Source organism: Magnolia sinica, chromosome 11, assembly GCF_029962835.1.
Source record: "Magnolia sinica isolate HGM2019 chromosome 11, MsV1, whole genome shotgun sequence".
NCBI lineage: Eukaryota > Viridiplantae > Streptophyta > Magnoliopsida > Magnoliales > Magnoliaceae > Magnolia > Magnolia sinica.
In genome coordinates, this window is record NC_080583.1 from 204,983 (window position 1) to 232,713 (window position 27,731).

At 38.2% G+C, this 27,731-nt stretch overlaps 1 protein-coding gene across 3 annotated transcripts in view; it reads right to left on the minus strand.

The window, feature by feature from the left end:
- Positions 1 to 1,062: 1,062 nt before the first annotated feature.
- The window catches only part of LOC131218489 (uncharacterized), a 53,451-nt gene continuing 26,782 nt past the window's right edge, over positions 1,063 to 27,731 (minus strand). Inside the window, exons 8-17 of one of the 3 annotated variants that reach the window (XM_058213046.1) lie at positions 20,056 to 20,161; positions 19,885 to 19,947; positions 19,624 to 19,677; positions 14,903 to 14,960; positions 12,968 to 13,044; positions 10,981 to 11,051; positions 6,041 to 6,101; positions 2,644 to 2,703; positions 1,919 to 1,981; positions 1,063 to 1,183 (exon numbers count right to left, since the gene is read on the minus strand). In XM_058213046.1, the coding sequence (XP_058069029.1) occupies positions 1,157 to 1,183; positions 1,919 to 1,981; positions 2,644 to 2,703; positions 6,041 to 6,101; positions 10,981 to 11,051; positions 12,968 to 13,044; positions 14,903 to 14,960; positions 19,624 to 19,677; positions 19,885 to 19,947; positions 20,056 to 20,161 (640 nt within the window). In that variant the 3' untranslated portion in view covers positions 1,063 to 1,156. Of the gene's footprint in view, positions 1,184 to 1,211; positions 1,655 to 1,918; positions 1,982 to 2,643; positions 2,704 to 6,040; positions 6,102 to 10,980; positions 11,052 to 12,967; positions 13,045 to 14,902; positions 14,961 to 19,623; positions 19,678 to 19,884; positions 19,948 to 20,055; positions 20,162 to 27,731 lie in introns of those variants that run through there. The other 2 variants (XM_058213045.1, XM_058213044.1) reach the window with 2 other exon arrangements.

The following is a 27,731-nucleotide window of genomic DNA, read 5'->3' on the forward strand; positions in this document are numbered from 1 at the left end:
AATGAAAGTAATTTACATATAAATATCTTGGTATTGTATGACTCATGAATGATGAATCCTACCACTAGTTGTTAAGTATAATCTCTATGTCACACATGCCTATGTGTTGAACCATGCAAAAAGAGGGCTGAGGATCCCCTGGTGACAAAATTAAAATGGTCCACGGATCAAGTGGACCGATCAAGTACGTTGAATCAGATTATCCGCAACTTTGATTTGGTCCATTGTCTTTGTACACAAGATGGCCCATCTGTCAAGTGGGACTACCTTTTCCTTCCCCAAATGGTCTTCATGATGGGTCCCACTTTTTAAACATGATTTCAAAATTCCTCCTAAAACATAAAAACCAGGGAATGAATTCCTGGCAACCAAACAGAACTTTAGATTAGCATAACCTTCTCATTAGTAAGCTGTAGATGGACAGTAAATTAAAATTTTATAATTAAAAAATAAATAAATGAAAATGATCCACATTTGATGAAAAAAACAAGTCCATTGGAGTGGGGATATTTTGAACCACCGACCACCCATTAACATGAGGTGGGTTGCACATGTATGACACCAGTGGACGTTTAAATATGCAACGTGGACTGTGCTTGGCCAACCAGTACATATTCAGTGATCATTATATCATCATCCCTGCATTTGGGGGTATGGCCTTACGATTGATTGACTCACGACCACCTGCCCAGCCTATGTCAACCTGCTTTGTCCAGGAGGGTTGTGACTTGGTGTGCCGTAATAGCCATTCAGGGCAGTAAAGGCTATTACATAAAGGTAGCGGTGGTAACCGTTACACATCACAGAGACGCAACAGCTGTTGTAGAAAAAATGACCCATAACAGCTGTTACAGTCCCTGTAATGGCCCATTATGCTCTCCATAAAGGCTATAACGGCCCTGTAACAGTCTTGTAACAGTCTATTACAGGGCCAATATAGATTTTTTGAATTTCTATATCATAAAGGTAATTGGTGGCCATTATGGCCACCATTAATGTTACAGAATACCCCATCAGGCGTGTATCATACACAAGCAAAGCTGGAGAGAAATCAGAGAATTTTAGGATAGTTCAAGCAATAAAATGGGATGATGGAAAATCTCCATTTTACCCTTTCTCCTGATATATTTCAGAATTTTGGTAGATTCCTTTAGTGTCATAGTGCTATTGACAACCACAGCAGCTGAAAACCAAAGAAAAACAGCAACGAATAAAAAGCAAGCTTTCCCAATAACAACTGCCATTGATCAAACATCTGTTTTTAGTCAACAGTACTACAGAACATTTGGACAGACATGTACAGCCTGGCATTAACAGTACTACAGAAGATTTGGACAGACATCTACAGCATGGCATTTGCATGGTAGAATTGACCCCTTTACAGTCGGTACCAGCCACCCCTTCCAATGGCCCACCTGTTGCAAACACATTACTTAAAGATTCAGGAACTGCCTTCTGTGCCAAACATGCAGATCCATCTTGACCATCCAAGTACTCAAAAGAGATTTAGGAATAGGCCCAGATAGGTTCCTCACAGACCAAGAATATCGAATTCATGGGGCATGAAATCTTCACTTGTTCTGTAGTATTTGTTAGGGGAGTATAAGCCCAAGTTCGTCACTTGGCTAGTGTACAGACATGCAAACCTCTCAACCTACACAAGCAAACATGAGTACCGTGAGTGTTTCTTTCACAAAAGAATGACGTTTCAACAATCAAATTCAACAACACAACTTTGCCCTACATTCCATGCTAATTTCCTGAAATACATCAAGAAAACTCGATCTGGATTTTTTAAGCTGGACTGTCCTTGATTTTGTTTAAAATAAGAGTTTGGTCTGAGTACCAAATTGATTCAACCAAGTAAATCAGTGAATTTTTATAACATTTGATTCTAATAATAAGAGGAAAATCAGACCTGATGTGCGAAGCGAGAGTTTTGGTATCCAGTCTTCATGAGTTGTCCCCAGACCTTGTGAAACTATAACAGACCAAAAGATAAATATATGATTTAGAAATGAGGAGTTGGCAAGTTGCATTATAATCTAACTAGACTTGAGGACTTGAAGAGATAGAGCACACACGCACGCACGCACATACTCTGCACGTATTAGAGTTTTCTTTTTGTGTAACAACAGCAAATTGGCCTACACTGTGCTATTTTGCTTTGAATTGATAATTTCTTTCTGCGCTTTATCCAGAGATATTCACGTCTTAGCTCTATGCTAGTGTGGTATCTCTAGTTCGCTCAAGATAGAAAAACGTATCTCTAGTTCGCTCAAGATAGAAAGACAATGTGCCCAAGGTGTTGGATCACATCCATTCAGCTAAGATGAGCTGATCCACTACATTTTTTCCACAGGGAACATACAAATAATGTAAAGCAATAACATGGTTTTTTATGGACAACATGTATGCAGTAAACAAAATAGACTGTATGCAGTTGAAAGGTGACTATTGAAGAAAATGAAAGATGCAGCTGATCCATTCAACAATATATAACCTCTGCTTCACAAGCAAAATAACATTAAGAGGCCAACCTAACTTACGATCTTCATAGTGAAATTCAACTGCAAGGTTAGAGCAAGTAAACACTTGTATATTGATACAAGAGAATTGCATGGTTCCTACGAAGGGAGTTACCTTTTGGTGACATTCCCGCTGAGCATGTTGGTGAAGAGAACGAACTCGATCTCTTTGAGACTAACATTCAGAAATATGAATGAAACAAAATAAATAATCAATCATAATTTGGAGTTGAGTTGCAACAAATCCATCAATAAGAATTCAAGTGGAATTTAAAGAATCGTGACACTAAAGCATGCACACGCATCAATTAACAGGATTTATAACTTCATAGCATAATTGGTTAGCTGCCAACATCAAATCTCATGGTAACATGAATCCGTTTCAAGCACGCATCATTATAAAGTTGCCTAAAATATAATGCAGTGGCATACTATTGACTGCAATTAGATCTTGGGCCATTGGGAATGTCAATCAATCGAAGGCGCTTAGACAGATTTGATGCAAACTAGATATAGGTGATGTTTAAGATTTTTCTTAATGATGATGCAAATAAAACACGGAGACAAGGAGAAGGCTTGCAGGCAGAACCACAAAACTATTCTCATGAACACCTGGATAGTGACTTCCCTATTTGTACATGGGAGACTCTTACCAGGTCCTCTTAACTTGAAAATCACATAAAAGAAGACATGGCCTTCTGGGCAGACCCGCCCTCCTAAATACACCCCAACGCCAGTGAGGTAACTTGCCCTATCCACACATGACTGAGATTGCAAATATCTTAAACAGACTCCCAAAACCTTGTAGGCGTGAATGTTGACAAGGAAAAAAATTCATCACCTATTTTGAATGAAACTATTGTTTATTCATAAGAAAGAAGTGTTAGTGATCAAGGCATGGCCGCTCTGTCCATGTTATGTTACAACCCTAGCTCAATCTTGGATGATGCAAAGACAAAAAAGCTCAATCTTGGATGACACAAAGGAAAAAAGCTCATCTTGGATGATGCAAAGACAACAGAAACAGGAAGGCTCGAAACCAGAACTACAAAATTGTTCTTACAAACAGCTGGATCGTAACTTCCCTACTTGCGTAGGACTCTAGAGACTCTGACAAGGTCCTCTTAACTTGAAAATTGCATGAAAGAGGATTCAGTCTGTGGGGACCTGCCATCCTAAATTCACCCCAATGCTATAGAGGTGACTTTCCCTCTTTTTGAATAGCCACAAACCACTGAGGTTGCAAAGATCTTAAAGCACGTCTACCCAAAATGCAAATCGATCAACCTTTTTTAATTTTCTTGTTTTCATATCATAAGAAGAAGAAGAAGTAGAAGAAAAAAAGACAAAATAAAAGTGTACCTAATCAAGGCATGGCCACTCTTTCCATGTCACAACCGTAGATCAAGTTTGCATGCAATGGCCAAGAGCTTACAGCATGCTCACATAAATTGGTGGCGGCATTACCATCACTAAAGTTACTGCGTTAGAACATGTATCACCACCCAAGCTCATGCTTGGTTGCAGGTGAGAGCTTGCTGATAGCTTTCATGATGCTTTGCTAGTTTGGGTTCCCAGGAGAGGAGAACATGGTTGAATTCATAATCTTGAACTGGGTGTATTCTTGTGCATGTTGGATACAGCTACCAATTAGACAATGGTGTAACCAAGCAACCGCAAATTTGTTCAGAAGTGTTTAGTGTTACCTATCCAGACTTAATACCAGTGCTGCCAGTAGCATGATTAAACTTCTATTAATAAATCTTGGTAAACAATATCAAGACTATCAATTGGAGGCCCTTTGGGTTAACAACAGTAACAACTATACCATAGAAGAGGGCATTGCTAGTTGACGGCTATGGGAATAGTGTTTTTCCAATTTGCACAACCATCCACAAGTAGGAGGTAATTCACAGGGACCAAGCTTCAAAGACAGGACATTTACTAGCTGGCTAACATTATTTCGAAGTGCATAACCTGTGAGGCCAATTGGAAGCCTTTTTTTTTTTTTTGAAAGATGAAATTTTATTAAAGCCAGTGGCTGAAAAAGCAGAAAACAAAAGCCAAAGAAAAACGAACAAAGAAAGAAGAAAATACCAAATACAAACCCTCAGGGAGCCCACTCCCGGATATGCAAAGCAACCTTGCTGGAAACACCAGTGAGAGAACCCTTCAAATTACAAATATTCCTTTCCAGCCAAATTGCCCATTAATCGTCATCAGAGCAATTCTCCATTTCTTCTTGTGGAAAGAACCACCGCAATCAACGTGCCAGCTACGGTCCTATGGAGAAGAGCTTCAACCAAGATGGGCATCACCCAACAGACATTTGTTGATCTAAGGATATCAGACCAAACGATTCAAGAGGAGCAGTGAATGAAAATGGTCAACTGACTCCTCCACTTGAAGGTATAGTGGGCACCCATTTGGAAATTGGAATGATGAAGGATCTTTTACACAAGTTGTCGATTGTAAGAACTTTGTTACAACCAGCCAGCCAAAAGAATGCAGCGACCTTAGGAGGGGAAACCATAGGACCAAACATAGGGGGTGTGGCTTACTCCCACATCTACTGGGGGAGCCGAGAGGATCAAATACAGAGACCGAACAGATAAATAACACACCAAGAGGAAGATGACTGATGCTCTCTACGAAAAGCAAGAATCACCTCTATTTCCCAGAAAAGTGTAATTCCTTAGCGGTTAGTTACTGCTTTCGTTTATGAAAGTGATGTGGATGCCTTATTATTACTCTACCTAGAGCGAGAGAGGACCACACGAGGACAACCTTGATTGGGGGGGCCACCAACGCCATGAAAGCCATGAGGAGAAGGGATTCCTTGGATGGGACCTCCACTAGACCTCAGCTCTTGATTGGTTTGGGCCCCTGGCTGGTGAAAATCCGATTCCTGCCAGCCAGCGAGCATACCCTGTTCATGGTTTTGACAGATTTCTTGGTTTGGGTGGGATTTTCTGTTATGGTTTGTTTTGTTTATTTTTGTAGTTGTTAGTTGGTTATCCTAGTGTTTTTACATCAGAAAATCACCATGAATATGAGCAAAGCTAGAGTCTGCAATCAGCGAACAGACAGAAATCCTCGGACTGGGGAGACCACATCTGTCACTTACATGGAAGACTAAAAAACTGGACAGAGAATGATTACATGCAAAAGATAGAAAGCCTATAAAATGTTCTTCCCTTTCATTTATTAGATTATCATTGAGACAACTATATAAACAAGCACATCTACAATAATTGCTTTGCAGCATATGAGATCTAGGGCTATCAATGGGCCAAGCTTGGGCTGTACAAAATCAAAATTTTAAATAGGCCCATCTGGCCCGGCCCAAACACTTCAAAACCAGGGCTGAAGCCAACCCCAGGCCCAGCCCACTGCCAGTCCTAATGAGATCCAAGAAACCATTGACAAGGCTTCTGCAAGCACACCTGCTTCTTGCATAGATCAGACAACCTACTAAAAACTTACACTCTTAACTAAGACTATGGCCTCACCTCCAATTGATTGAGTTCAGAAGATAACTTTTGCTTCTCTTCAATATCTGTGTGTTCAAATCTGAGTCAAGAAATGAGAGAGTTCAAAAACAAGAATATAGTAACAATTAAAGGATGAAGGGGAAAAAAAAAAAAAAAAAAAACAAAAACAAAAACATAGCAGGAGAATGTCAGAATGTGATAAAAAAAATAATAATAATAATCTAATAATCATACGCAAGAGCTTGGTGCACAAGACATGGAATTGACCATCATCTTTACAAGAAAGAAACAATGGTTGATTGAAAGATTTCAAGGTGTTCGACTTTAACTGGAAGTTATTCAGTAGGATAGAAGATATGGCAACCTCATTTAATTTGAACATGAAATAGTATATAAACACACAAATTATCAGCATATTGCTACATAATAATGTATAGGTGATTCTTGTCACTAGTTCGAGTTTAACTGCATTAGATTTGAACCCACTTGCATCTTTGTGAAGATTAAGGAGAAAATTTTGATGTGAGCTAGTTTGATCCTGATTGAGGAAAGGTGACGCATGGAAGGGCATGAAATAACAACAAAGAATATCACCATCTTCCTCAAGTAGTAAAGGCCTTGAATCCACAAGGCAGTTTCTTGAATCCACAAGAAAAAAGAGAGAAAACTCGAATTTTATGATTTCTCAATTATACCACTAATAAAGAAAAAATAAAACCCTAATTTTGCAATTATCAAAAATAGCAAAATTCTAACCCTAATAGAAGTCCTAATTCAACTAAAATAGAACTTACCCTAAATAGTAAGTTTTTTCAAAACTAGAAAGTCCTAGATTAACCTTATTGGAGGATTCCCGACATAATTACAATCAATCACTAAAAAAGGCGAAAATCAAAACTCTAAAAAAAAAAAAAAAAAAAAGGAAATATGACAAAAATTGAAATGACTAAAAATAGTATTTTTTTCCCCTAAAATCCCATGTTTGAACTTGAAGCGTGTGTTTTCTCACGAAATAGACAAATACGGCCCACTATGTGGGTCGGTTGACCTCAGACGGCCCATTACGGGAAAGATTGATAGGTCTTGCGTCCCGTAATGATACCTATATCAAAAGTTATATGGTCAATTTACGGTTCACACTTTAAACGACAATATCTCCATATCCAAAATGAATTTCTTCGAACCGGATGCTTCTAGGGCCCAATTACGTCATGCCCTACAGAGGACTGGGCCCAGATCTAACGGATTACTTCCGCTTCCATATGGCCTTCTTTTGGTCTAGCCATAATATGAATGTATCTGTGCCATGTCCTACATCAAACCCCTCCACTTGGCAAAAACTCATCCTTGAGTTATCCAATAGACTTGGCTCATGATACTCATAAAAGTCTGTCACATTGAAAGTCCACGAGATCTCGATGCCCTCGGGACGATTAACAATATAGGCATTATCATTGATTTTCCTGAGGACTAGAACAGGGTCGATCTTATTATTCCTCAATTTATTTGTTGAAAATCTCTCTTTGCACAGGGGAACTAGCACGTTATCACCCAATTCAAACACCTTATGGCACTGAGGTTTATCAACAATTTCCTTATATTTCACATTAGACTCCTATAACTTTTTCCGGACGTTGGCATGCATTGTTGTGATCTGGTCCACCATGTTTTATGCTGCAACACTCATAACCGATAACTTAGGCAAAGAGGCTAGGCCGGGAACACGAACAAACACAACCTTAAATGGTGACTTATCGATGGATCGTCTCTACATCTTGTTGAAAGTGAACTTCGCCCGAGCAAGAGCAACATCTCACATCGGTGACAACTTACAAAGAAGTTTATTAGACATAATCCCCTTGAACTCCTGCAACACTGGTTTCGACTTCTCTGGGATATTCATGGGTTCTACTTCTTTTCCGTTTTCAACTAATGCAGTGATCTCCCCTACCTTCCTAGATTTTTTACGAAATCTTATTCGGTTATGAGAGACGTCCCCTTAACTTTAGAAGTCATGGATTAGTTCATCATTCTCATAGGGGCAAGGATAATCTTTCTACCATCTTTAACAAAAATAAAAATATTATCCCAGATTCTATGCGTGGCATCAACATCATGCAACCATGGTCGACCAAGTAGCATGTGACAAACCTCCATAGCAACCATGTCACACATTACTTCGTCCTTATAATATTTACCAACGGAAAAGGATATATGACATTGTTCAGTTACCTTTGTTTCACTTATCCTCTTAATCCATCCAATCATGTAAGGAAAGGGGTGTCTTTCTGTATTCAGTTGCAACTTTTCTACCATAGTTTTCGACACAATGTTTTCATTGCTCCTGCCATCTATGATCGGATCACAGACCCTTTGGTTCATGGTGGACCTTGTTCGAAATATGTTGTGCCGCTGTAGATATATCTCCTCCTTCAGCGTGTACAACTTCCACACAATCAGAGTGGTGGCATGTGATTCACCATTATCAGGTTGTGGCCTACGATTCATCACCAATGTCGCACCATGAACATGATGACCATGAACTCCATCGCCAATCTCATGTTGCTCATCATTACGAACACGGGTCTGTCCTAAACTTCTCATTAAACAGTTGATCGACGCTTTTAGTCCTTGCATGGCTCGCATATTCTCCTACTAAAAAGCTACAAATGCCGCCACCGTTGTCATAGGATTGTTCCCCAGAGCACCATGAATGGGATTGTTGCCCGCACCATCGTTAGATGCCATCGAACTAAGGAAAAGCCTCACTTTAATACCACTTGACTCAGGGAAGAGCATGAAATAAAAATGAAGAGGATCACCGTCTTCCTCGAGCAGTAAAGGCCTTGAATCCACAAGGCAGTTTTTTGAATCCAAAAGAAACTAGAGAGAAAACTCAAATATTTTTATTGAATAATGTGCAATGTGTATGATTTCTCGATTTTACCACTAATAAAGAAAAAATAAAACCCCAATTTCTTAATTACCAAAAATAACAAAATTCTAACCCTAATAGAAGTCCTAATTCAAATAAAATAGAACTTACCTTAAATAGTAATTTTTTCCAAAATAAAAAGTCCTAAATTAACCTTATTGGAGGATTCCCGACATGATTACAATCAATCACTAAAAAAGGCGAAAATCTAAAACTCTAAAAAAAAGGAAATATGACAAAAATTGAAATCACTAAAAATTGTATTTTTTCCTAAAATGCCGTTTTTGAACTTGAAGCGTGCGTTTTCTCATTAAACAGACAAATGCGGCCCACTATGTGGGTCGGTTGACCTCGGACGGTCCATTACGGTAAAGATTGATAGGTCTTGCGTCCTGTAACGATATCCATGTCAAAAGTTATGGTCAATTTACGGTTCACACTTCAAATGACAATTTCTCCATATCCGGAATGAATTTCTTCGAACCGGATGCTTCTGGGGCCCAGTTACGTCATGCCCTACGTAGGACTGGGCCCAGATCTGACAGATTACTTCCGCTTCCGTATGACCTTCTTTTGGTTTAGCCATACTAGGAATGTATCTGTGCCACGTCCTACATCAAACCCATCCACTTGGTAAAAACTCGTACTGGTATATTGACATAACAATGAAGAAGATCACCATCTTCCGTAAGTAATAAGGGCCTTGAATCCACAAGGTAGTTTCTTGAATCCACAAGAAAATAGAGAGAAAACTTGAATATTTTTATTGAATAATGTGTAATGGGTATGATTTCTCAATTATACCACTAATAAAGAAAAAATAAAACCCTAATTTCGTAATGACCAAAAATAGCAAAATTCTAACCCTAATAGAAATCTTAATTCAACTAAAATAGAACTTACCTTAAATATTAAGTTTTTTCAAAAATAGAAAGTCCTAAATTAACTTTTTTGTATGATTCCCGACATGATTACAATCAATCACTAAAAAAGACAAAAATCTAAAACCCTAAAAATAAGGAAATATAACAAAAATCAAAATTACTAAAAATAGTATTTTTTTTTCCCTAAATCTTGTTTTTAAACTGGAAGCGTGTGTTTTCTGGTGAAGCGGACGAACGCGACCCACTATATGGGTCGGTTGACCCTGGATGGGCCGTTGCGATAAAGATTAATAGGTTGTGCGTCTAGTAACGATACCCGGATCAAAAGTTATGGTCGATTTACGGTTCACACTTCAAACAACAATTTCTCCATATCCGGAATGAATTTCTTAGAATTGGATGCTTTTGGGGCCCAGTTATGTCATGCCCTGCAGAGGGCTGGGCCCAGATCTGACGGATTACTTCCGCTTCCATATGGCCTTCTTTTGGTCCAACCACACTAGGAATGTATCTGTGCCACGCACTACATCAAAAGACATGCCATGCTTAGTTGCTTTCTTTAGGTCCTCAGCAAATAATTAAGAGTTTACACAGCATAGACATGAACCAGTTCATCTTGTATCTCTCATGGAAGGTAGCTTGATTAAAAAAAAAAAAAAAAATCATAAACAGCATCATGCAAATAATTAATTAATTAAAGTAAGATGCCAATGCCATAAGGTATTGATGACCATACAAATAACATAAAATAAAATAAAAAAACATCAAATTTACTAATTGATATCCTCTTCCCTATGGAAAGTATCACCAACACTGCAAATAATAAATGTAATATCAAGCTCATATTCAACAAGACCATATTGTAGACCTGGCATGCATTCACACAACTGTTGAATTTTTTTCATCTACTACCATACAAAAATATTTTAGCGATTTAACTATGTAAGATTCTCGACAGTTTCTTTGAAAACTGCATCACTACGTGTTCTATGAAATGCCTCAAATCCCTTCCAAAGAATTGTTTATTCATTCAACTTGTAAATCAATGAATATAGATAATATAACTTTAAAGAAGGCTTTCCACGAAAATGCACAATAGATTTGAAAGCTCCATGGAAATCATCCACGTCAAAACTTACTTCAGAGACCACTTAAGATGATGTATTTTGTCTTCAACAAGATCACGCTCCTTTCTTAACAACCGAAGCTCCTGCATAAAACAACTCCATGGTATCAAACATGTGGTAAACCAAATAAGATTTAACTGAACTCATTGGACATCCACCACCATGTCTATGAGGATATGCATGGTAGCAAATAACGGTGAAATAAAACCTAGAAACAAATTATCATACAAGAGAATCATGTCTTTTCAACTGGGGTATCAATTCATGATGGTTTAATATAGCAATACATCGACATGAGAAACGCCAGATAAAGTAAAACTAAAATTAAGACAAATGATAGGTCACATTACGATATCACTACCAAGGGATGCAATGGGTAAGACAAGTGTCCAAGTAACATAAATTAGCATACCAATAATTGCATGCAACATTTACAAATCTACAACCAGAATATGTGAAAAATGAATTTCGATTGTTCACTTTGGTAGATTGATGTCTACCTTTCAATGCATAAACATGCAGAGGGCATTTGTGAGCCCAAGGGCATTGTTCGTATATTCTAACCATTGCTTCAAAAGGCGAAGATGTGACGTGAGGTGTTCAACTTTCCTGTGAGGGAATGCGAAGGCCTCGAGGCATGAGGCAACCTCTCAAAACACCTCCATAGTTCCGTCTTTTTCATTGAAGTACAAAATAAGGAAAAACGAAGAAAATTTTGAGAATATCTTGTCAAATTGTAAAAGAAAAGAAGTACATAATGATGATGATATTAATAAAAATTACAGATAATAAACCTTAATATTCCACATACATTATATATTTATATATTGAAGGAAAAACCTTATATACATTATATATCAAAGAAAATATGTACACAATGATGATGTTATTAATAAAAATTACAGATAATTACAAGAATAGATGTGTATCGAGTACTTTATGACCTTTGATTAGCACTTTGGTTAATCTCCATGACTTATAGTGTATTAAATAGTTAATTTATCAATAAAACCATGTTTCCTACAAAAAAAAAGGAAGCAATTCTAAAACCCTGTAAATCCAATAATTTAACCAAGAACCTTTTTTTTAAGAGAGATGTGAATTTTATTAGAAGCACACCAAAAAGCATGAAAGAATTAACCAAGAACCAATATCGTCAAGTAAACCACTAAAACCCAATACTAGGAGCTCTACATTCTCAGCCCATTTGGCAAAGCCTCCACTTCTTAAAAGCTCATCTCCTTGGTATGCTCAGTTCCTCTTGCTAACTCAAAGGATTGAACACCTAATTAGAGGTTCTAGAAAGCAATATCACAATCAGACCCATCCAACACTTACTGATTCCATACAAAGTTTTACTTGCATTAGTAGATCCCCTCATATTGAATTGAACAAAAAGACCATTTAAGCCATTTTTTATTTGTAAGTTGCAGATTGAGGACACTTTCCATTTGCACAATTTCTCTTGATATAGTAGAGTTTGGAGATCAAGATGGGATGAAAGTGGAGTAAAAGATGAGAGATCAAGGTAAGCAGAGATTAGAAGAGGAGGAGAAGGAGAGAGTGTAAGAGAGTGAAAAGAGTAGAGTGACTTAGGGCATCAGGCCTCTCTATACATAATTTATTAAAAAGTTTATAAAAAATTACATATACACCCCTAAAGAATGCTTTAGTACACAAAGACCCTCATAACTCTATATCTCAACAAATATAAACTCATTAACGTGTATTAGAAAAGCCAGCTTAATGACTACTTTGTATGAAAGTTCAACAGCATGACAACCTTTGGTTTTCATTCCATCAACAAGAGCACTGGATGCTGTTACATGCACATCAAATGTATCATTTGGTACTAATTGAAGAACAATATTGACCTGATATATTCAAAAGAGAATGCTGAAGAATGCCTAAAGCACAGGTTGTTCAAGTTAGTTGAAATGTTCAATAATAGATTTGTTAGGACTTTTTAAAGAATATAATCAAGATCTTTCTATCTCACCTTGCGTGTATCCCTTGATTGCCAAAGAAGCTCTACCTCCTTTTCAAGCTCTGGAACAACTAGCATTGTCCTCCAACCTGTTTCAAAGAACACATACAAAAAACAAAATGATCCAATGTATATAAAATGGTAGGACCAAAAGAAAAATCTTGTCTAATATGGAGAAAAGGGAAAATGCATGGAAGTAATTGTTAAATCGTAGAGAGCAAATGTATACATGCTGCAAAAATTGTTCTAACAAATATAAATCATCTTTTCCATCATCATAGCCTTGTTGCAACTATTTCAGCAAGTGAAGAAGGCCATAATATTTTTTAAATATTATTTCTATGTCCATTCAAGTCTTCCTCTCATTCTCTACAGGCCCTTCCACCCGAATCAAAGTTTCCTTCCTTACCCAAGCTGTTTTTGGTTTTCTCAACACATGGTAAAACTGTCTCAACCAGCTCCCCATCATTTATCTCTGATTGGAACTACTCCAAAGTTGCTTCAAATGACTTTACCATTATTTCTACCCTTCCTAGCCTTCCCACATGTCCATCTCAACATCTTCATCTCTATAATGTTCATCCTTTGCCCATGTTCCACTTAATTGTTCAACACTCTACCCCATATGGCATATAGCTTGTTTAGTATGTCCCATAAAATTTCCCTCAAGTTTCATCATATTCAGAAATCACATAGGTCTCTAGAGGCAGATCTCCACTTCATCCTCTCACTTCTGATTCCATTGGAATTACCACCTTTGTACTCTATTTTGAGTGATGGAGCCAAGATAACAGAATGGATCTTTTTGAAGATTCTCCTGTAATCAATTATAACCGAAGCCTTGCACCTTCCAAAGTTGCATTCCGAACATATTTTGCAAACAGGAGTAGAGGGTTTAGCATGACATGATCCGTCACTGGGTCAACCAGAGGATCAGTGGTCAGTCAGGTGATCAAGAAAAAACTTTATTATTTCATTATAAAATACAGATATATTTTATTCTTCTTCCTTCTACTTCCTCTTCTGCTTTTTCTTGCATCAAGGAACCAGGCCAAGTCCCAAATTGACCCGGGAAATCAGGCTGAGTGATGGTGAAACCAGGCCAGGCCACCCAGGGAACGACCTGGTTTCCGAACTATGATTCAAGATACACTATCTTGGTTCTACTCTTTTGCTTGAAAGGTTTGGTTTTGCTAATTTTAATCATAATGGCCAGCAGCCATTTTAGTCAACAAGGCTCACAATACAGAGATTGGCCCATTACAATATCATTGATAATAAGAGTTGATTCTTCTGGAGTACTTTCAGTTTTACAGCCAAGCTGTGTTTCCATTGCCGTCACGTTATGTAACCAAAGTCTAAAATGTCTATGAATTAAAATTGCAGCTAAGAGTAAGAAATAAAAGCAGTTTTATCAGGTATCTTGACATGAATATGGTAGGTTCACCTAATTCTAATGGACAGAGTTAACTCTCACCAAAAAATTATGTACTCGTGCCAAATTAGTTTCTTATGATCATTTTCCAACAAAATTTGAGTCAATAGAAAAATGTGGATTTGTCTTTAACTGTCCTATGAATAGATGAAAGCTACTATTAAAATGTTTGGTCTAACAGTACAGAGGATATTGTCAAATCTCCTTAGAAATATATAGTGTATTGTTAGCCCTCTCCCCGTAGACAAACTAAATGATGTCAGTTCAGACATACCGTTCACAGTCAGATAAATCAATATCACTAAAACCAGAAACACTAGCAAATGTTTCAACGCCGTGTTTCTAATATTTTTAATTTTTTATGCTCTACTTTTAATGTGAGTCACTCCTTTTCCATTCCCAAACAGTTTGCTTAATGTCACTCACCCACATTAAATTTTTGCAAACAAAAAAGAATACTGTAAATTTAGGGATGCAACTACCAAATCATTAGAAAATGGTGCAAATAATACCCAATACTTTTTTGCTGCGCAAAATATCTCCATAAATGTGATCTCCAACATAAAGAACCTATAAAAAGGTAAGCAATAATGTATTAGATTTTTCTGGGCAAGATATAGCAGATTTAATAGTAGAAAAACCTGTGTAAATGCGAGAAATGGTTTACAAGATTTCAAATGGACCAGAAATGAGTAGCAAAAACTGATCGAAAATCTGTGTTGCAATACGGAGAACAATTCTGGATGATCTTTGAGCTGAAGTCAATGCTCCACCACCTAGTGTGATCAGCACTTATATGTAACACAGCAAGCATCGCCAAGGTTTTGGTAACCTTATACACATCATGCCACTCAAAAGGTTTCCAGTCAGACTACTAGATTTACTCATACTCAGTCAAACAACTCAGTGTTCATAAAGAGGCGTGTGCAAGTCATTATCATTGCTCGCGTGTATGTGGATGACATTATTGTTACAGAAGATGATGCTAGTGAGATTTCTGAATTGAGGCTCTATCCGAGCAAGGTTTTTGACATCAAAGATTTAGGATGGCTAAAATATTTTCTTGGCATTGAAGCCATTGGTTCAAAGAAGAGTATTGTTTTGTCTCAATGAAAATATGCGCTTAATCTTTTGACTTCAACTACTAATCTTGGTGTCAAACCTCTTGATTTCCCATTAGAACTTAATAAGAAGCTTCAAGCTGATGATGAGGAACTTCTTAATGATCCTCGCATGTGTCAGTGCCCGGTTGGTTGGTTGATATATTTGACTATTACTCGTCCTGACATATCTCATGCAATTAGTCTGGTAAATCAATTTATGCATCCTTCTCGCTCCAGTCATCTTGAAGTTGTTCGGTGCATTCTTCGCTACATCAAATCTTCTCCAGTATGTGGCATTCTATGTAGTTGTCTTAATTATTTAAACATTGAAGGTTATTTTGATACAAATTGGTAGGATTTCTTGATGAGCATCACTCTACAACAATAATTTTTTTCGGAGGAAATCTTGTTACATGGAAGATTAACAAGCAAACTGTTGTTGCGAGATCCAATGTTGAGGCTGAGTACCAAGCTATGGCCAATACTACATGTGAAATCTTTTGGTTGAAAAGCTTTGTCGCTTTTCATGAGCGAACAAAACATATTTAAATTGATTTTCATTTTATTCTTGAGAAGGTTACTGCCGGCATTATATCAACTCCCTCATCAAGTCTACTGAAGAACTCGTTAATATCTTCACTAAGGACCTTTTAGTTGAAATGGGACAATATATTCAAGGCAAGCTAGGCATGATTAATATCTATTCCTCCACTTGAGGGGGAGTGTTGTAGTATATATGGGCTCGGTTTTGAGCCTCTGGGCTTCTTATTTCTATGTTATTTTTTGGATATTTTCTATTTCCAGTTTTGCCCTTTACCTCAGGGTATTTCATATAATTTGGATCTTTTCGTCTTATAAATAAAAGAGGTTTGGACGTCCAACCCTAGCAATCTTTTTCTTCTTCCCAAACTCTTTTCCCTTGCAAAAGATGCAAGTTAAATTTGCCATAGGAGAAAGGGGATGCATGTGATACCATGAGGACTACTTGGAGCAAAATTCTCTAACCAAACAGTCTCCTAATGAGCCTGTTAGACATATTGGTTATTGCATGTTACATAAACATCCCTCTCCTCACCACACCACCTCCACCACCACCAAGAAAATTAAGAGTAAGGTATGGTGTTGGCACATGAAAATGTTAGGGTCTGTTTGGGTAGGGATCTCACAAAATCTGATTTGTGCATAAATCTCAATCTTGACAGGCCCCATGCTCTCCACATTAGATTCACCTTCCTGTCAAAGCAAGCTTTTCTACACTTCATTACAAACTTTTGTTCTTATTTATTTTTATTTTTTTTAACTTCACATAACTTTGGTTAGGTGGGGATAGCGTTGTGTTAGTACACAGGGTTCTAACATGGAGGTTATGGGGCCTGCCAAATCAAGATTAAGGCATAATTACCCAAATAGGCCCTTAGTCAAATTAGTCAAGATCAGCAGTGGGCCTTCATTAAGTGAAGATTTTACATATTTTCACTAGAATGTCAACGCATCATATTTTAGATGTTTCATTCTTTTTTTTTTCTTTAATGCTTTTGCTTTAATGCTTTTGTAAGTTACATTTTAAAACTTGCCAAACAATTAAAAATAAAAGATCCAAAATGAAATATGGGGAGCAAGGTGTAACGTCAATTTTATTTTATATGATTATTATTGAAGAAAGACACAAATGCATGTGATGGTTGGGCAAACTCATAAACGGTTATTGCTCAGTTCCCTAATAGTTGGTTAGAGCTATAGTTTTTCCTTTTTCCTTTGTATTCTCTAGGTTGCAGCCTCTTTTGAATAAAATTGTCAGTGTTCATTAAAAAATAAAAAATAAAAAATAAAAAAAAGAAAAAAAAAAAAACAGATGAAAGCCATACGGTTCTACCTTTTTCTTAAGTAAGCAGTTTGATGACATTCAGAGGCTAGTGACAACATAACATGTGTGTTTCTCCTTTTTCATAATATGTATAAGCATACTTGATGAGTTCTAAAAAATTGCCATCCAAAAAGTAATCCATGACAATGAAGTCCCAAGTGGTAAAAGTTTCAGGGCATAAACAAAAAGTGTCACACATGAGGATTTCAAACAGTATAAGTGATGGAAGACACATGATTTAATGCTGGCAGGCAACATGGAGAATATGAAAGAATCCATAAAGTAATTCAATTAAGAAAAGAGACTAACCCACCACTTAATTAAGAGAAACAATAGAAAATAAAATCTGATTTAACCTAAATCACATGCCCGCGTGCTAAGAAATCACATAAATCAATTAAAACTAAGCCCGATTGAAAGATTGAACCTCCAATTTAGCATAGGCACGTTCCACACTTAAGGGATTGACTTGTAGGTTCTATGATTAGGGTTAGGAAAGAGGAAAATCTGAAATTTGGAAAATTGGAGTTCATGAGAATTGGGAATTTTGGAATTAGGATTTTTTTTAGAATTTGGGAAAAATATGAAATTAGGGCTAAATTTAGTGAATTGGTTAAGGGGATTGATGGATTTAGGCATTGGTAGAGGGGAATTAAGGTTTTGGATGAAGGGAAGTTAGGGATTTTGGGTCAATTAAGGAAATTAGAGATTTAGGGTTTGTGAATTTGGAGAAATTAGGGAATTAGAGAATCTAGGGTGAGGGTTAGGATTTATAGGTAGAGTTAGGGATGGAGAATCAAAGGGTTTTAATGGGGGAAGGAAGGGGAAATCAAGGGATTGAGGGGTTGTTCGTACCATCAGCCTAGGGGCTCGCACATGTGATTGTACGGTCACACGTGTGGGTCATTGGCTAGGGTTTTGGGGTCCTCAATGGTTGATTTTGGTTGGGGTTAAAGTTGGATGATGAAAAGTTAAAGAAAAAGGTGATTTGGATGGTTTTGGTTAGGAAGGGAAGAAAAGATATGAAGTTCTTGGGAAAATACCTCTTGTTGGACAGAAAAGACGAGAGATGGAAGATGATAGATAGAAGCCTCACATCTCCGTTGAATTGGGAATGAAATCACACCACACCCAAGCTCCAAATCACATGGAGTGTTCTTCAAATCACATAAAGAAGAGAAAAGACAAATCTTTTTTTTTTTTTTTCAAAATAATGGCATTACGTCTCCACACACCCCCTTTCTCTTTTATAGTCTCAGAAAATACCTTTTACAAAAAAGGCACTCTCAAATAAGATTCTCAACATAAAGACAATAAATTAACAGTTGTTCCTAACTCCCTAATCTCAACACAAATATAAACTATACCAAAACTAACAAAGCATGTAAACAATCTAAACAATTAAACTATTTAGTGGCCCATGGGAGTCCACGATCAACATGTCTGATGATGATGATCTAACGGTCCGATCATCGTGTCCACTCGATCCAATGATCTGATGTATCTATCAAGCTCCTATATACAACCTACGTGCATCTTCCCGGTGTGGGGTCTTCAAAGATGCATGAACATGCACGTGGGGCCTCAAAAGTAGCTAGGAATCTGAATTAGGCCAAGTGGCCCCATGTAATGGTCATCTACTCATAAGGAGACTAGCTCAGCCCTCCTCTGGTATGGTGCTCGGATGTCCTCATCAATAAGGGTGAATAAAGATAGTGTTTAGAGATTTATTACTTTATGAATATAAACTGAACAAAAAAGACTTAAAATATGTGAGATAAAGGTAGACACCCAGCAAGATGTATGCATCTATATAAGGTAGATACCCATCAAGATGTGTATGTAAGATACACATCAAAATATGAATGTAAGGTAGATTGCGTGTCTGTCTGTATGTATTATGCATGTATGTATGTAATGTAGATATGTGTTTGTATGTCTATCTGTCTATCTATTATGTATGTATGTGTGTGTGTACGTTATATATAATGGAGAGGACTGACAAGTAATTTCTGAAAGCAATAAAAGAATATCATCGTTCTTTCCTGTCAAAATCATGCTTCTCAAGCACATAAAACACACAAATTTCAAACAATAAAAGGTGTCTTGAAGTTGCCTGGTTTGCCTTAGATGGTACAACCGACTAAATAGAGCTCAACATTGAAGAGTGCCTAAATTCATAAAATCATGCCTACATACAGCCTCAAATCAATGAAACAACAACATATATACTAAGAGCAGTCTCATAAACTAAGCAATAAAGCACCTGTGAACTCGCTTCAATTGAAAGCAGTTTGTGCAGATGACCAACACTCCCACCCTAAAGATAAAAATTCCATAACATCAACATTAACCATTGATGACTGAATTTATCGGACAAGGGGAAAAAAAAAAAAGTGGATAATAGCTAAACAAAGAACAAAATTACTGAAAGAGTATTTGATTAAAAGGAAGCCAACCATAGCATTTCTCATAATCAGGTGACCATTTGACCAGTGAATCCCATAAAATGTGGCTAATAGAATACCTGGAAAACTCTGCAAGCCTTTTTAGCTCCCTTATATGGCAATCTTGGTGATGTGTTTCCAATCTTTTAGCAGAACAAAAGAAAGGAAAAATAAAATTGAAGAGTTAGAAAAAAAGCAAATAAGGAATCCAAAGAACGGATCAGAAACACTTGGGATTTGTTTCTACTAGCCTGAGGAAGAAGAGTGCCATTGTCAGTATTGAATAGCATCCCAGTCTCAGGTTCAACTTCGAATAGGTTTGCACGATTTTCTTCATGGAAAAAACTCGGCTTTGAGCTGTAAAAATTGAACAGCACAAAGAGAAAAAGTTGAAGCCAGCCAACATCACAGAGCCCAGTGAAAGCAATGTACTGTATGTGTGAACCAAAAATTGTTATGTTCTTGCAGTAGATGACAGCTTAGCAAACAAGACACGCTTAAGTCATGCCCAAGGACACTTCCCATCTAGTAGGTTAACAAAACTTACCTATTCAAAAAAATCCTACACAATGGAGCTATATGTGAATTGAGGGGTTTAGTTGCTCACCAACACATCAATATGTGACAAAAGAGAACCCATTGTGAGCCTGGGATAGAGCTTCACAACATTTAGGTAACAAAATGATAGATGCATCCCAGATTCATGAGTTAAGATGCATACTCCAATACTCACATAACATTGTCAAGTTCCGGGATATTCACTGACAAAATTATTTACAAATGTGGCACAAAGTTAGGTACAACAAGAATAAGAGTCAGCTGTTCCAGTGTGATGTTGCACACTGGTTTTTTTTTTTTTTTTTTTTGTTATACACGCACACACACCCCCACACACTCACGCCGCAGTGGGATTTCACCACCTATGGATACTCAAACCCTTGACCGGGTGTTGAAACTCCTGAGAGTCTACCACCGGAGCAAGAGTAAGACAATCCAATTAAAATATTGTTCAACCGTTGGCAGCCTTCTGTTTTGTAAAACTTGGCATTAACAAAATGGTTTCAACCCCAACAAAAGGATTGGCATCTTCTCAAACTTCTCTTCAGTTCACTCCTGAATACAACCTGACACACTAGAGGGGTGTACACAGCAGAATGGCATAAGCATGCAACCACAGACATCCTGCAGGGACAGTGTATTATGTTATTGTGTCAATGGCATGAAGTAGTGTACTAAAACAATATTTCTGTTTCAAGCTTACGGATAGTGATTCTAAACTCTTTGCCCATTTTAACTAACTATTTGAATGTTGGGACGCTAGGAAAGAATTTGATGAATTGGCAAACCGAACTGAGACATAAAGGACCCTTCAATGACACCTGTATCTCCCAATAATCTTAAGAGTCACACAAGGGCCTTCGACAAGATTTTCTTCCTAATTAAAAGTCTTAACATGTAAGCACAATGTATTTTATGCTAGCAGCATAGATAACAGGAATCCAGATATCTAGTTAAGTCTTTAACAATTGGTGTTGAAGGACACAAAGCAAAAAGACAACTGGATATCATGGGAAATGACATGGATACGGCTGTAGCCATATCCTACTACTTTTGCAATGTTTAGCATATACTACGCACTACAGACATGTATATATAATAGATTATAAATTTTTTTATATGTCATTGTATAACTGTATTGAAAAGTATATATGAGAAGAGTGAGCATTTGCAACAAAATTAGAGCTGCAAGGATGAAGTAGAGATGTATGCCTAGAGTGTCATTTGATCTTTACATGCCATTGAAGCTAAGGAAACATTTTACAAGTCAGTTACTTGACAAGCAATGCTACTGTCAGACAATTTGATAAAGAGGATTAGCATTGCAAAGACGAGGACAATGAGATGGATGTGTGAAGGACTAGGTAGGATAGAGTCGAGAACGAGTCAATCTGAGCATAAGAGTAGCCCAAATAGGAGATAAAATGGAGAGCTAATTGAATTCGCTAAGCCGTACTACGAAAACTGGAGGCAGACATAGAGGACAACTTTGATTAGGGTAGGAGGGTCAAAAGTAGGATGCCAGGAAGACCTCAAAGGATTGATTCAAGGTGAGGAGGAGAAATAAAAACTTGCTTACCTGCTAAGAATAGTAATGGTTTGCGTAAGGCTATGATGATGATATTGCAATTGTATGACTAACATGCATTTTTCTTACTCAGACGAACTATTTTCAGCTCCTGACAGCTTTATATATATATATATATATATATATATATATATATATATATATGAATGGTCGATTTTATTAAGCCAAAAATAGAGATAAAAGAATAGAAAAATGGCAAACAAGCTGCTGCAGGAACCAAACAGCAAAATGTAGCCCTGACCCTTCGACCCCCTACGGAGTGGGGGACCCCACCACTAGACACTATTGACAAACAATAGCCTCAGCCCAGCTTGCTTTACTCATTGCAATTGGGAAGCCCCAATAGCATGAAAAACATTATCGCCAATAGCATGAATCACACTAGCAACCCGTATGTTTGAAGAGCACCCACAACCATATCAAACTCTTTCAAAAATTATCAATATGCACCACATTACTACACATATCCACATCAAGGTATCACAGGTGCATCCCACACAATGGAAATCTACCTTATCAACTTTTTAAAGTACTAATCCATATCAAACAATTACTCTATTACTTATTGATGTTTTCAAGCAATATCGTTAACAGATCGTAATCATAAAATATCTTCTTTAGACGTGTTGTTACGCCATATGTAACTCAAAGAGGACTCTGCACACATGAATATGAGATTGATGGTTTTGATGAAGAGGTGACTGATGTTATCGAGATTGAAAAGTTTGAATTATTGAGAGTAGAATGCATACTGTGAGGGTATTCTTGTAATTTTTATGTACTCTTGATGGTATTCTTGATGACCTATGGTTTAACTGAGAATAAGGTCCTTGATAGAGTGGAATGGTGGATGGAACAAGATTCATGTAACCAACCCAATTAGTTGCACAAGGCTTTGATGATGATGGTACTCTTATAATATGTAATTCTAGAAGTTTCCTAGGTCATAAATCTTTTACATAGGCTTAAGAACACCTCTATGATATCAAGCTTAAGAAGAGTTTAGAATCTTCTTCAATAGACTTGAGAAGTTTCTAAATACCATATTGTGTACGTGTTATATTCATTCAATCAAAGAAACTAATGCAGGGACATTTTCACACTGGGCTCAAGTGGGGTGGTTTGTGGGATGCAGGGGCACACTCGGGGTGGGTGGCCCGTGTGAGGCAGGCCCCACCCGTGTGAAGTGGGCCCCACCCATGTGAGGTGGAAGTAACCCACGTGATGTCGGGCCCACGCTCTATCAGTTTGAGCTTTTAAAGCAAGTGATTAGTTGTCCTGCGTCAGAAACAATTCTATCCTTCAAGGATTTCTGAGTTATTAGAGCAATTATTGAATATTGTAGCAAAGTGTAAAAGATTTCAAACCAATTAGTTTGATTGGGGAGCCATACAAGATCCTAGCAAAGACTCATAGTTACATGGCTTAGATCGTTTTAGTGGCAGTAATCTCCAAAAATCAAGGAGCTTTTTTGGAAGACAGATCATAGATGATGTTCTAATAGCGCATTAGTGTATCAACTTTGAACACAAAGAACAAGGTGGTGGTGTGGAGTGCAAGTTAGACATGGAAAATGCTTACGACCATGTTAGTTGAGGTTTCTTGAATTATATGTTGCATCATGTGGGATGTGGAACTAAATGGAGGGGTGTATGAAGGAATGTGTTAGCTCCACTTGTTTCTCTATTTTGGTCAATGGATCCCCAAAAGGATTCTTTATGCCTTTGAGAGGTAAAGGCAAGGAGACCCATTATCCTTGATGGGGACATCTCACGCACACGCACGCCCCCCTTACGCACGTATGCAAGGAGGAGGGCCCCACCTTCGATTTGGATCGATGACGACATCCATTGAGGGCCTCCTAGTTAGAGGACTATGTTTTGGTTCCTTGGGGTAGACCTGATCATCATGTGGATCTCATCACTGGATCTCATGATCGTGGCCCACTATCTTAGGTGACCTAGGACTTTGAGTTTTGCTTATTACTGTTATTAGGAACATCATGAACAGTTTATATTGTATTGATTAGTTGTTATTTTGTATTACTTCGTCATTAAGTAATAGTATGCGCACATGGCGCGGCTTTTGGGGTATAGGTTTTTCTTATAAATAGGCAACCCCTTGTAGGGTTTTTTTCATTGAAAATGATTAATAAAATTTTGTGTTTTCTTGCTTCTCTAATTCTCTGAGTTGTGGAAACCTAATTGGGTGCGAAACCCTCCCTTCTTCAAAGTGCTAACTACAGTAGTGCGAAGCTACACCCATCTTAAATTGCCCCCATCTCCTACCCTCCATAGAGCATTGTTTGGTCTATAATTTTTAATTGATTTAGCCCTAACATGTGTAGGCTTGAACTCTCGTAGATTCCCCCTGTTGAATGCTTAACTTTATGTGGGATGTGGAATTATTGTGATTGTTTCTAAATTATTATGATCTAAACCCAGAAATCTTGCACATCATATCTAATTTTCATGTCCTGCATCAAATTTGGTATCAGAGCTTAGGTTTTTCATAGGGAATTGCATTGCATGTTTAGGGTTTAGTCTACTCACGTTTATTTTGCATTAAATTCCATCATATGGGGCTGTTTAGGACCCATCATTCACAACATAGACTGCTGAATTTTCTATTGTCAGAAATTCCCCAATTTTCATTGTTGAATTTTATGTTAACAAACTATTTTGACAGTTATGTTGCTGGAATTTTAGGAGCGTTGCGTAATTTCCCTCATATAGAGTCCTATAGGAGCATTTAATCCCATTTAGATGCATATAGTTGCATTAGAGGACCTTTGAGTTAAGTGGGTAGTTGTATGCCCACACGTACTGGTCGCGGTTTTGGGTTGCACCCTGCACTAAACATGGAGCATTACAAGAGTCAATGGACAACATAACCGGCACTTTGAGTCTTTGGGTAGGCGCTTGGAATAACGTATTGACCAATGCTGGGATCAGCTTAATGTGTGCATTACCCAACTAGAGACCTCCGCCTGGGCAAACCCCGCCATTGAGGAAGATGCCCAATCTTAGGCAGGTGGTCAGGAAGATAGAAAAGGGAATGGGGGTGGCCAAAGAAACATACATGGGCATGCACCCATGCACCCACCCCGCAAGGGGCATCATGATCATTATGACCCAGGTGCGCAACTCCTCAAGGGAGTTAGAGTAGAGGCCCCTACGTTTAATGGCCACTTGGGCCCTAAAGGTTTTCTAGATTGGTTGGCGGATATGAACCACTATTTTGAATGGTACGACATGTCGAATGCTCGTCAAGTCTGATTTGCCAAGATGAAGCTTATGGGCCAAGCAAAGAGGTTTTGGGCTGTGGAGCGAAAGAAAGATAGGTTGAGGGAACCCCCAATAGTAAATTTGGAGAAATGAAAGAAACTCTTAAGGAAAAATACCACCCTTTCTCATATCACTTGAGGTTGGTTGAGGAATCGAAGTCCAAGTCTAAGCCTCTCCATATTTTAAATACCAAAGACTTTGAGCGAGAGACTGAGTCGGACTCGATGGTGTACGCCCTTGTGCCTAGGGAAAGTGCACCAGAGGCTATTACAGAGTTACCCACTGAGGTCATTCCGCTAGTGGATGAGTTTCGTGATGTCTTTCCCAATGATCTACCGAATGAGCTTCCCCCTTTGAGGGATATACAGCACACTAGGAAGTGGGACACTGAACTACCTATCGCCGAGTTTGCATTCAATAGTTCTGTCAATAAATCCACAGGTTTAAGTCCTTATGAAGTCGTTACTGGTTATAAACCTAGGAAGCCTATTGATCTTGTCCCTATGTCCCTGTCCCATAGGCCATCAGAGTCTGCAGAGTCCTTTGCACATCGCATTCATTCATTACATCCAGAAATCAGGCGAAAGATCAATACAAGTAATGAACATTACAAAATTTCTGCTGACCAACATAAACGATTCAAGGAATTCAATGTAGGGGACTCTGTGATGGTCCGCATCAGGCCAGAGCGGTACCCTCAAGGAGTCGTTCACAAATTACACGCGCGTAGCGCTAGACCATTCAAAATTATAAAACAAAATGGTCTCAACGCGTATGTAGTATATCTTCCACCTTCCATGAGAATTAGTTCCACAGTTAATGCGAAGGATCTAGTTGCATTTCAGGGGACCACTGATACATTGTCCAGCCTGTCACCTAACCATCCTCATTCTCCATACCTTCCCCTTGATCCATGGCCCCCTCCCAACCCATCTTCCCAGCCTCTACCTCACATATCTACCCTTCTCACACCCAGAGAGGAGATAGATGATATTCTGGACTATCAGATAATATTGACGTCAGACGGCGGATTTTAAAAGTTCCTGGTCAAGTGGAAGTCACGCCTAGCTTTAGACAGTATGTGGCTAGCTGAAGAGCTTCAGATACTTAACCCTGACATCTTGGAGCGGTTCGGGAGGTTTGTTTCACCAGTAGCGAAATCTTCTTAGCCGGGGAGAGTTGATGGGGACATCTCGCACACACGCACGCCCCCCTTACCCACGTATGCAAGGAGAGCCCCACCTTCGATCTAGATCGATGACGACATCCATGAAGGGTCTCCTAATTAGAGGACTGTGTTTTGGTTCCTTGGGGTGGACTCCATCATCATGTGGATTCCATCATTAGATCTCACGATTGTGGCCCACTACCCTAGGTGACCTAGGACTTTGAGTTTTGCTTATTACCATTATTAGTAACATCATGAACGGTTTAGATTGCATTGATTACTTGTTATTTTTTATTACTTCATCTTTAAGTAATAGTATGCGCACATGGCGCGGCTTTTGGGGTACAAGTTTTTCTTATAAATAAGCAATCCCTTATAGGGCTTTTTTATTGAAGACGATTAATAAAATTCTACGTTTCCGTGCTTCTCTAATTCTCTGAGTTATGGAAACCTAATTGGGTGCGAAACTCTTCCTTTTTTGAAGGACTAAATACCGTGGTGTGAAGCCACACCCATCTCAAATTGCCCCCATCTCCTACCCTCCATATTCCTCATCTCCTACAGTCATCCCCTCATCAAATCCACCCACGTTTGTAGCTAATCTTTCCCCTACAGCAGATTTCCATAATCTAGCCTTGCAGGAGGGCTGAAACTTCGGCGGAGCACCGTGTTCAAACCGATCATCCGTTTGGCCTGAAATTTGGAGGGAATGTGGCCCATCCCTGGACAACTAGGCCCTAGCTAGCTGATTCCAGATTCATGGGCCCCACACACATGCGGGCCGCCACCATGCACGTGCGTCAGGCCGGTTTGTTGTCCACATGTGCGGGCTGATCACAGGTTCCCTTTCATCTCTATTTCACTCCTCTTTCTCCTTGTTTCCATAACCCTAACCCTAGATCATCTCAAATCCCCGAGTTCTATTCCGCTTTTGAAACCCTAGGTTTTCCCGAATTGAAACGTGAGAATCCCTTGGATTGGGAAATAATCCTTTACATGTGTGGATGAATCTACTATCCTTTGAGCATTGGTCTATAATTTTTAATTGATTCAGCCCTAACATGTGTAGGCTTGGACCCTCATAGATTCCCCTTCTTGAATGCTCGACTTTATGTGGGATGTGGAATTATTGTGATTGTTTCTAAATTATTATGATCTAAAGCCTGAAATCTTGCACATCATATCTACTTTTCATGTCTTGCATCAATCCTCCTATTTGTACATAGTAGTAGTAGAGGCATTGAATAGAATGTTAGCTAAAGGGCAAGAAGTTGGTCTATTTCGAGGTTTGCAATTGACCGGGTGAATCCTCCTATCTCTCATCTC